The sequence below is a fragment of the Cryptococcus neoformans genome, chromosome 1 (assembly GCF_000091045.1).
Source record: "Cryptococcus neoformans var. neoformans JEC21 chromosome 1, complete sequence".
Taxonomy (NCBI): Eukaryota; Fungi; Basidiomycota; class Tremellomycetes; order Tremellales; family Cryptococcaceae; genus Cryptococcus; species Cryptococcus deneoformans.
This window is the reverse complement of record NC_006670.1, coordinates 1,326,606-1,336,360: the sequence shown is the minus strand read 5'-3', so window position 1 is coordinate 1,336,360 and position 9,755 is coordinate 1,326,606. Positions and strand designations below refer to the sequence as shown.

Here is a 9,755-nt window from a genome sequence, read left to right as displayed (position 1 = left end):
TTTGTTTGGTTTTCGGAAGATGGGAAACGCTTACGGATCGACAAGTCCCCAGACCAACTTGATCAACCCGTTCATCCACTCTACACTCTCTGGAACAGGCGGACTAAACGCCTCGCCTCGTTGTCGTCCCATATCCTGCCTTACCTTTTCCACATCCCTTTCCAAACTCCTCTCCACAAGGCTCACAGCGGTCATGAGTATAAATGCAGACACCGAGCACAAGGTAGATCTGTAAAAGAATGCAAAGAGACCGGAACCAAATGCGACGGTGAGCCAGATGAAGAAGGTGAAGCCTGCAATACCGTATTGGATCAGTTTGAGTTTCTCCATTGCAGTTTTGACGGAGATGGGCTGGGGAGGCGGGAAGGCATGGTAGAGGACGTTGGTGCCCTTGGTAGCGGGCTGCTTGCTGTCAAAGTCTATACGGACAATCAGCAGGTTTGGCGTGTGGGCGGGGCCCATAAGCGGAGGCGGGACTCGCCTTTGGGATCGGCATCTTTGACGATGATCTCTGCGCCGGTGATGGGGTCGCGCACTCGGCGCTGGCCCTTTTCCGCCTTTGCGAAGCGCTCGGTAGGTTTGACTGGACGTGGTAAAGGTGAGCGGCTGGTACCCTACGGCAAACAACTCACGCTGGTTGGCATTCATCTGTTCCATCATGCGGGCCTTTTCATTAGCTCCCGAGGCAGCATTCGGCTCGTCAGTCTTCTTGCCCTCCTGCACTTTGGCGGCATTCGTCTCCTCGTCGGGACCGGCATTGACGGGCGCGCTACCCGCTTGGGCATCTGGACTTCCGCTCTGGGGTGCAGCATGGCCGTCGCCTCCGACGCCGCTGCGGCTCTCCCTGGAACGACGCTCCCGCTCCTCGGCCTCCCTCGCACGCCTCTCGACCATCTCGGCGTAGGCGTGGGCCTGTTCCTCGTGTTTCTGCTGGGTGGCCTTGTAGCTCTGGACGGTGGGCACGGGGTTGTGCGCGGAGTATCCCTGCCCGACCACGTGGGAGGGCGGTGCGGGGGGCAGGTCCGGGAAGTCTGTGCTTTGGCTGTCTGTGCTGGCGGGTGGCATTGGGGATGTGGCTGGGCGAGGTGGGCCGCTGGGTCTGCAATATATGAAGGCCGTCTGCGTGCGGGGGAACTATGACGTATGCGGGGTAGGGCGCTGTCGGCGATCGCCGCCCTCTCCCGCTTTTATTTGGCACGGCGATTCCGGACGGAGTGTTTGTGTTTGACGGCCATGTCGAGCGAGCGCGCCCCCGTGGTGCTGTACGACATCGAGCGCAGCGCTGCCACCTCCTCCCCCGACATCCCCCACATCCTCCACGCAAAACGTCTCGGCACTCGCCGCCTCCCCCGTCTCCCCTGGCCCCGCCCCCTCGCCAACGCCCTCACGTGCCTCGCCATCGCCGCCAGCGCCCTCCAGGCCAACGGCGTCTACTGCTGGGCCACCTATGGGCCCGTCGTCGCCAGCATGCGCCGCCTCGACGGCACACAGGCACAGACCATCGTCGTCGGGTGCGTTGCATTTCCTTCTCGCTGCCGTCTAGCCCCGCTGACCCAGCCGGCGCACAGTGGAATCGTAGGAGTATACCTCATGGCTGCGCCCCTGGGATCTCTCACGGACAGGTATGGCCCCAGGATGTAGGTGTCTGCTTGTGCGCATCCCCATACTCAATACCTGACGTCTGATACGCTGCACCAGAGGCTCCCTCGTATCCGCCTGCCTGAGCGCAGCGGGCTACCTGTCATTCGCCGCCATACTCGCGACATCCACCGCTGAGACACCGCTTCTGTATGTATGGCTCACAGCCGCATATTTCCTGGTCGGCGCAGCCACCGTCGGCTCCTACTTTGCCTGTCTCACGTGCGGTATGTCCCCGTATAGTCTGTCCACCGCATATAAAGCTGAAACACACGTCCTAAGCGTCCCTCTCCTTCCCTACCCACCCCACGCTGTCCCTCTCGCTCCCTCTCTCACTCATCGGTCTCTCTTCTCTCGCCCTCTCCTCCTTTTCTTCTCTCCGTATCTTCATTTCCCCCTCCACCGGCGACCTCGACCCTGTCAAGTTCTTGTTCTTCCTCGGGCTTTTATCTCCCGGTGTCAACCTCTTTGGTGCCCTATTTATGCGTATCATCCAGCCTACAACTCCTCCACTGCTCGAGCAAGACGTTCACTTTCCAGGACAAGATGAAGACACTGAGCCTGGCTCGCCCATCAGCCAGTTCCTCCACTTATCCGAACATACGCCCCTCCTTATCGGTGGCCCTGAAGCCGCTCGTCCAGCCCTCGAGCAATCCTACGCTTCTATCCGTGACGGTGACGAGGCGGAAGATTCCTCCAAACCTAGCCACCTATCCAACGTCAACAACACCGGACCGGAAGCAGGGCAATGGGGCGTTTGGGACTTGATAGCCGATTGGCAAGGATTTTGGATCTTTGGTATCCTCGTCGCACTCGTCATCGGTCCTGGCGAAATGACAATCGCTTCCATCGGTTCGATCCTCACTTCCCTCCTCCCTACACCCTCATCTCTCCCCACCCCCTTTTCCCTCTTCACTCCTGACAACATCTCGTACGCCTCGATAACGAACGATACCGATATCGATACCGACACCAACCCGCTGGCGCAGAGGAACACACAAGTATTCCTCATCTCCCTCTCCTCCACACTCGCCCGCCTGTTTACAGGTTTCTTGGCAGACTATCTCTCTCCGCCGCCCACCGCGGTTCCCAACCCGGCTTACCGTCCCGATCAAGACGATCCTCTTGCCTCTACACCCTCACCACATGATGATGATGATCATCATGCGATTGCGGCAGGGGATGGGGACGATAGGGAAAGAGCACACCCTGAACCGCCACATCTATGGAAACAGATCCATAAAGTGAGAATGAGCAGAGCGGCCATGACAGGTACCTGTGCCCTCCTCCTCGGTGGAGTGTACGTCTTTGCCGCAGCCGGTTTACAAGGGGGAAAAGGGGAGAAGCGCTTGTGGGTGCTTAGTGTAGGTGTGGGAGGGATGTATGGCGCGCTGTTCACACTTACCGTATGTCCCCGTGTCGTCTTTTTTTTTTTTTCCTTTCTTCTGTCGAGCTGACTATTTTAAAAGCCTGCGATCGTATCGCTTCATTTCGGGCCGACAAACTTTGGTTTAGCATGGGGAATGATTTCGTATTTCGCGGCACTCGGGTCTGTCGTCTATTCCGTACGTTCTTTCGCGTTCCCTTTTTTTATTACCTTGAATTGACTGACATTCTCTCGGTTCATCTTCTAAACCGCAGTACCTCTACGCCCTCCTTTCCATCCCTTCAGATTCTCAGACAGAATGCCATGGTACACATTGTTTTAGAGTAACCTTTATCGTCTGCGCCGTATCGTGCTTCGTGGGTAGTCTAGGCCTTTGGTTGTTAGGTAGACGATGGAAAGTATAGATCAATCCCCCTCCTCCCCGGGGGATTAAAAAGCCGGGGGATTCGCCAAGAAGAATCTACCATGGGTTAATAACGAGAAATCTCTTGTAGACTAGTTGTCATATGATGAAGTATTATAAGAAAAAGGAAGCTGAATAGGGAATGCTAGGCTTCCAAAACGAACGAAATGCATACATCTCCATGCCCTCCCCTAATATGCTTATGCTTCAAAAAGTAAAATAAATAAGAAAGAAACCTTTCAACTTTGAAAACTTTATCAAATATCCAGCTATGATCCTCCCGAATCTCGTAAACATTCACTGATATCTTTTTTTTACATCTTTACCTCTTTATCCAGCTTTCTGCACACCATCCCGCCACACGTAATAGATGTCGCCTGTCTTCACATACCGTACCCAAACGGTCGGTACCCATACCCAGGCTGCTGACTGACGGGATAATAAGCCCCATCAGGACCTTCCACAAAGCCGGACATACCCTGCCCGCCCACGGCAACAGGGACACTGACATGAGATGACATGGAGTCATAAGGGTTCATCGCCTGCTGGTAGTAGCCTTCTTGCCCGACAGGTACATGGGGGACTTCATAGTACCCAGCCTGGCCAACGGGCGAGCTTGTAGGGAGCGATGCGTTGGATCCAGCAGGTGACATGACAGGCGCACCATTAGGCGTCTTGATGGAGACTCGAGAGTCGGACCTGGCAGGCTCAAAGTATCGCGGGCCGGAAGGCTGGATGGGCGGGCTCACCGCTGGAATAACTGGAATGGGTGCGGTGTAAGCAGGGACAGGAGGGACACCGACAGGGGCAGCAGGGATGGGGTAAGGCCCAGGAGCAGCAAGAGGGGAAATGTAACCCGGGGTGAAGGGTGACGCTCGGCCGTCGAGATAGCCGGCACCCACGATCGAAGGCACTGGGGAGATGTGTCGCTGCACAGGGCTAGCGAAAAGGAGCGAGTTTTGCACAGTTCGAGGGGTAAACGGCTGAGCAAAGGGTCGAGGGGAGGAAGCGCCTTGGGAAGGAGGAGCAGAGGATTCCCGGAGGCTAGAGGCGACCGACTTGGGAGTATGGTGCTCAGCGTCTTGCTTGGAAGAAACAGACTCGGCCTTGACCGAACCTGCGACAGAGGAAGGCTTGGAATCGGAAGCGGGATTGATTTCAGCCTTGATGGCGGGTTTGGACTCCTCGTCAGCTTTCGATTCTGGCTGTTCGGCTTCAACGGGTCGCTTTTCTTGAGGTTGCTCGACCTTTTCAGGCTCTCCACCCCATCCGCCATCTTCAGGCTCCGTCCTGGGTTCCTCAACTGGAGCAGGCGCAGGAGCAACAGGCGCCTCGACCTTCTTCGACTCATTACCCCATCCACCGTCGTCCTCCTCGGGCTTGGTCTCCTCTTTGGAAGCGGAGACTGGAATGGAGTCAGGGCCGCGAGCAACCTCAACCTTCTCTGGTTCGCCACCCCATCCACCGTCATCATCCGCAGATGCAGATTCCTGGACAGGAGCAGTAGATGCTGGAACAGAACTCTGCTTTTCGGGCTCACCCCTCCATCCGCCATCGTCGGCTTGAGCTTGAGTGGACTGCACAGGTGCGGTCACAGAGTCGGGCTCACCAGCCCATCCACCATGATCCTCGTTTGACGGGGCAGCAGGGGCAGAGACAGGAGCAGGCTCACCAGCCCATCCACCATCGTCATTATTGGAAGAAGCGGCAGGAACAGGAGCAGGCGCACTACCCCATCCGCCATCATCGTTGTTCGACGACGCATCGGGAACAGGCGCGGGAGTTGCATCCCAACCACCGGCATTCACATTGGAAGCGGTGGGGGCAAAGGCACCATTATCGTTAGCATTGGAAGAAGCACGAGCGCCCCATCCATTGTCCCTAGACTGGAAGTTATCACCATCATCACCGCGAGAGCCAAAACCACCGCCAAATCCACCACGTCCCCGAGCTATTCGATGAAAACTTCATGTTCAGCAAAGTGGTCATACAACCTCAACTAAAGCAAAACACTCACGTGCACCGCGTCCGCGACCACCAAAGCCACCTCGACCATACGTCTGCCAATCTCTCTCAAGCTGCTCAAAGCCATCGTTGCCCCACTTCCCAGTTTGGTTAGTCTTCATAACAGACCTCTCCGCCCAAGGGGTGCGTACACCTGGGCGACGACCGGCTTGACTGCTAATAGAAGTGCCCGAAGAGTCCTACACGACGTTAGCTATTTATGTTTTTTTTAAAGCACGCAAGAGGACTAACATTGCCGCCAAAGTTACCTCGACCGCCCTGTTGACCCCATCCACTACCACCGCCACTGCTTACAGGCTCAGGTTCAGACGCGCCCCATCCACCACCGTTAGATGGGCGGGAGATTTGCTTAGGTTCGGGGGCGCCCCATCCACCAGCATCGTCGTTCGCTCCGTTACTAACAGGTTCAGCACCCCATCCGCCGGCGTTGTCGTCTGAACTAGTTTGGGCTTGAGGTTGCACCGGCTCCACATCCCATCCACCAGTTTGAGGCTGAGACTGAGCAGAAGGCTCGGGTTTCAGTCGCGCAGGCTGGGCTTTGGGAGTCGTCTCCGGTCCACCACCCATTTCACCATCATTGCTGCCCCCGTTGTCTCCCCATCCGCCAGCATCTTCTTTACCGCCGGAGGGCAGAGCAACAGGCGCGCCGCCCCATCCTCCATCATCTTCATCTTGGTTCTGGGCAGGCACAGGCGCTCCTCCCCATCCACCGTCGTCTTCCGTCTTGGGCTCGGGTTGGTTTGCTCGCGCGGCTTTCATCGCGCCCCATCCGCTGCTAGTGTTATCATCCTCCACGACCGCCTCAGCCGCGAGCGACGTGCCATCATCTTCCTCCAACCATGACTGTCCTGCGAGAATCTCTCGCTTGTGCTTGGGCAAACTGACTTTCTCATTTTCCCATTTTTCATGAACGGACCAGCCAGTGAGGTCTCTGTCGCGAGAGAGTGCGCTGTGCCCAGAGCTGGCGTCATCCTTCCACGATGTACGAGCAGGGCGATCGGTACCGGAACCGTTGCTGTTGTCCCCCCCACCGTTACCACCGCCAGAGTTGAAGTTGGAGGAATCCCAAGAGCTCTGACTACGTTCCCCGGCATTAGGGTTTTGGGAGAGGTAAGCTTTTCGGAAGCCCCAGCCAGTGGCACCAGTAACGTTCGTGACAGCGTTGGCACCAGAAGCGGGAGGGGCAAAGCCGCCACGGAAACCACCATTACTGCCGCCAAAGCCGCCACCACCGCCACCATACGCGCCAGGACATTCACGAGCCTAACGCGATTCCCATCGATCAGCTCGGCCAACCATTTGTTCAAGCATTACATCATGGAAAGACTCACAAAGTGACCAGGCTGACCGCATTTGAAACAGGCATCTCCACCGCCAAAGGTGTTGGGGCATTCACGAGCCTACAATCACGACATTGCACATCAGAACCAATTTCCCGTAGAATGAAAAATTGAACAAAAAAGACTCACCATGTGACCAGGTTGTTGACATCGGAAGCAATCATTGGGAGAACCAGAGTATCCAGTGTCAGGGCACATACGAGCCTACCCATGGACAATATATCAGCAACTGCCCTGCTTACAATCTTTGACCTTTACAACTATCACGGGACAAACTTACAATATGGCCGGTCTTTCCACAGTGATGACACTCTCCCCCAAAGCCTCGGCCTCTTCCATCACCACCACCACTGCTGTAGCCGCCCTGCAAGCCACCTCCAAACCCACTCTCAGTAGGCTGTTGGGAAGCTCCCCCGCCACTTCGGCTACCCCAGTTGTTTTCGCCCAAAGGAGCAGGCTCGTCGCCCCATCCGCCGCTATTCTGGGACTGAGACTGAGATTGGGATTGGGTATCGTCACCCCATCCGCCACTGCCAGAGTTGGATTGGGATTGGGATTGGGGTTGAGATTGAGTGGTGTCACCCCATCCGCCGGTATCGCCACTTCCATTGCTAGCGGGCTCCGCACCCCATCCCCCTGTGTCGTCATTTGACTGAGCTTGGTTGGTCTGGACAGGTACAGGAGCAGGCTCAGCACCCCATCCACCGGCATCATCCACAACCTTGGTTTTGGCCTTGGGTGTCCTCTGCACAGGCTCGGGTGAACCCCAGCCACCGGCATCGTCGCTGGAGGAGTCGGCAGCGGGCACAGGGTCAGCACTCCAGCCACCAGCATTGTTATCTACCTGAGCTTGAGCTGGCACGGGAGCTGGAGCTGGAGCGGGAACAGGCGCAGAGGCAGAGACAGAAGTGGAAGTAGACTTGATAGGAGCGGGATCAGCACCCCATCCTCCATCGTCGGCATCATTAGAAAAGGTTTGGGCAGGTTCAGCTCCCCATCCACCAGAGGACTGTTGCGTAGGCTCGGCGTTCCATCCGCCAGAAGATTGCTGGACGGATTCACTTCCCCATCCGCCGGATGCCTGAGCAGGTTCGGCGTCCCAGCCACCTTGCTGCTGCTGCTGACGCTGAGGCTGTCTTCCTCCATTATCACCATACCCTCCCCTCCCCGCACCTCCCGCTGCCCCACCTCTCCTCCTCGCGGCAAACCCGGCCCATCCATTATCGCTCTGCGGCATGACAAACGGTCTGTCCCATGGTCCTCGACTCACGACTGCATCGGGGATATACACGCCCACATCAGAAGCGTCCCGGCCGCCACCGTAGCCATAGTTGATTGACCGAGATTGAGACTGGGGCCCGGATTGTCGGGAGAGATGTGCCGAGTGAACGGCGGATTGCGAACGTTGAGAGTGGATAGACTGTGTATCGGTGTTGTCCCAACCACCGGCGTTGCCATTACCGGTGGATTGGGATTGAGAGTCCCATCCACCAGAATTGGAAGTCTGACTCCTAGGAGCACGAACAGGGGGCTGAGGCTCTTCCCACCCGCCGGCGTTGTCGTTGGACGAGGGAACGGGAGCATCCCAGCCACCATTGGCCTGTTGTGGCTCGGGCGATCCCCAACCACCAGCATCATTGTCGCTGTTGCTAGTCTTCAAAGACGCAGGCTCGGCACCCCATCCACCGGCGTTATCTTGCTGAGGCTCAGGTTCAGGCTGCTTCCATTCGCCATCGCTCACGCCCTTTTGCGCATGCTGAGATCCATCCCATCCGTTCAAAGTAACATTGCCAGTAACCGGAGCGGTCCGATCGTCCTCGTTGTCGGCAGAGGGCTTGGCGGGTTCGCCACCCCAGCCGCCGGCATTATCGTCTTGGGTCTCGCCGGCATCAGCACCCACATCAGAAGAAGGAACAGAGACGGATGCAGCGGAGACTGTGGAGGTGGCAGCGGTGGAAGGAGGAATAGGGACGGAAGCCGGGTTGACAACTTCGGCAGAACCACCCCAGCCGCCGCCATCTTCAGCTTCTTGGGTTTCGCTTGCGCCAGTCTTGACTGATTCAGCTTGGACCGGAGCAGGTGTAGGCTCTGGAGCAGGGGCAGGTTGGCTGATCTCAGCTGTAGCAGTTGGAGCAGGTTTGGGAGGGGGATCGGAAGGCCAAGCACCGGGCGGGGCCCATTCGACTGCCTCGGGAGGTCCACCCCATCCACCATCGTCTACGTTTTCAGCCTGTTGCGGGCCGGCTCCCCAGCCGCCTGAAGCATTGTATGACATCTGGCGAAGCGTTAGTATCTAACGTGGAGTGTCTGAAGAGATAAGCGTACGGCGTGCTGCGTCGATATGTATATTTTGAATTGCCCCTCAGTAATAGCGTATTATTCAGTTATCGCGCTGCGTGCGCTCCGTCAGCATATGCACCTTCTTCCTCAGCGTAGCTCGCGACACTCACAAAAGAGTCCTTGATCTCTTCTTTTGCGTCGTCTATTGCACCGTACGGCGTGTCTGACCCCCTCAGATGCCTTGTTAACTAATTTTTTCTTCCTGAAGGACGGCAGTGTACGTCAACCAGCATACTACATCAGCTTGTTCCTTCTTCCTTCCTTCCTTGGTGGTCCGTGCTGCGAGTGGCAAGGGATGGGGCACTCACCTGAACGCCTGGGTATGGCGAGGGGACAGACGGATGTTGGGAAAAGAGGGAGAATGAAACTAGCGCTAATGATGGGAGAATCCACGCGAGCGCGCCTCGAGCCCTCCACCCGTTCGTAACTCTTCTTCTTCTTCTTCCATTTTATCAGCAGGGAATCAAATCGGCGACGGCCGCCATTCTCGAGTTTTCGATCAAAAAAGCATGAAATGAATTGAAGAACCGTGCCATGACGGATGCTACTACAAATTATGCCCTCTCTTCCTTGCACCGTTCCTCCGCATCGGACATAGGCAGGGTCCTCAGCAAGCTGGCTA

At 56.8% G+C, this 9,755-nt stretch overlaps 3 protein-coding genes across 3 annotated transcripts in view; 1 reads left to right on the top strand and 2 right to left on the bottom strand.

Annotated features, from left to right (window-relative positions):
• CNA05040 (conserved hypothetical protein) overlaps positions 1-1,102 on the bottom strand; it is a 4,062-nt gene extending 2,960 nt beyond the window's left edge. The window contains exons 1-3 of the mRNA XM_024656292.1: positions 633-1,102; positions 482-583; positions 35-419 (exon numbers count right to left, since the gene is read on the bottom strand). Of these exons, the coding sequence (XP_024511919.1) occupies positions 35-419; positions 482-583; positions 633-1,065 (920 nt within the window). The 5' untranslated portion in view covers positions 1,066-1,102. The remainder of the gene's footprint in view (positions 1-34; positions 420-481; positions 584-632) is intronic.
• On the top strand, positions 1,084-3,620 carry CNA05030 (transporter, putative). Its single transcript, XM_566790.2, has 6 exons — positions 1,084-1,511; positions 1,569-1,637; positions 1,699-1,865; positions 1,921-3,044; positions 3,108-3,203; positions 3,280-3,620. Exons 1-6 carry the CDS (start codon positions 1,144-1,146, stop codon positions 3,427-3,429), a joined length of 1,974 nt encoding a protein of 657 aa, XP_566790.2. The 5' UTR covers positions 1,084-1,143; the 3' UTR covers positions 3,430-3,620.
• Positions 3,581-9,532, bottom strand: CNA05020 (hypothetical protein). Its single transcript, XM_566788.2, has 9 exons — positions 9,442-9,532; positions 9,244-9,335; positions 9,119-9,185; positions 7,074-9,068; positions 6,923-6,997; positions 6,785-6,853; positions 5,685-6,716; positions 5,446-5,632; positions 3,581-5,379 (listed from the first exon to the last, which is right to left on the bottom strand). The coding sequence occupies exons 4-9, from the start codon at positions 9,066-9,068 to the stop codon at positions 3,812-3,814; spliced, it is 4,926 nt and encodes a 1,641-aa protein (XP_566788.1). The 5' UTR covers positions 9,119-9,185; positions 9,244-9,335; positions 9,442-9,532; the 3' UTR covers positions 3,581-3,811.
• Positions 9,533-9,755: the final 223 nt, after the last annotated feature.

Coding starts and splice junctions, on each gene's coding strand:
- CNA05030 (XM_566790.2), top strand. CDS start 1,144: ATGCGGGGTAGGGCGCTGTCGGCGATCGCCGCCCTCTCCCGCTTTTAT. Junction 1,866..1,920: donor CTTTGCCTGTCTCACGTGCG/GTATGTCCCCGT, acceptor ACACGTCCTAAG/CGTCCCTCTCCTTCCCTACC. Junction 3,045..3,107: donor GCGCGCTGTTCACACTTACC/GTATGTCCCCGT, acceptor CTATTTTAAAAG/CCTGCGATCGTATCGCTTCA.
- CNA05020 (XM_566788.2), bottom strand. CDS start 9,068: ATGTCATACAATGCTTCAGGCGGCTGGGGAGCCGGCCCGCAACAGGCT. Junction 5,633..5,684: donor GAGGTAACTTTGGCGGCAAT/GTTAGTCCTCTT, acceptor AACGTCGTGTAG/GACTCTTCGGGCACTTCTAT. Junction 5,380..5,445: donor TGGTCGCGGACGCGGTGCAC/GTGAGTGTTTTG, acceptor TTCATCGAATAG/CTCGGGGACGTGGTGGATTT.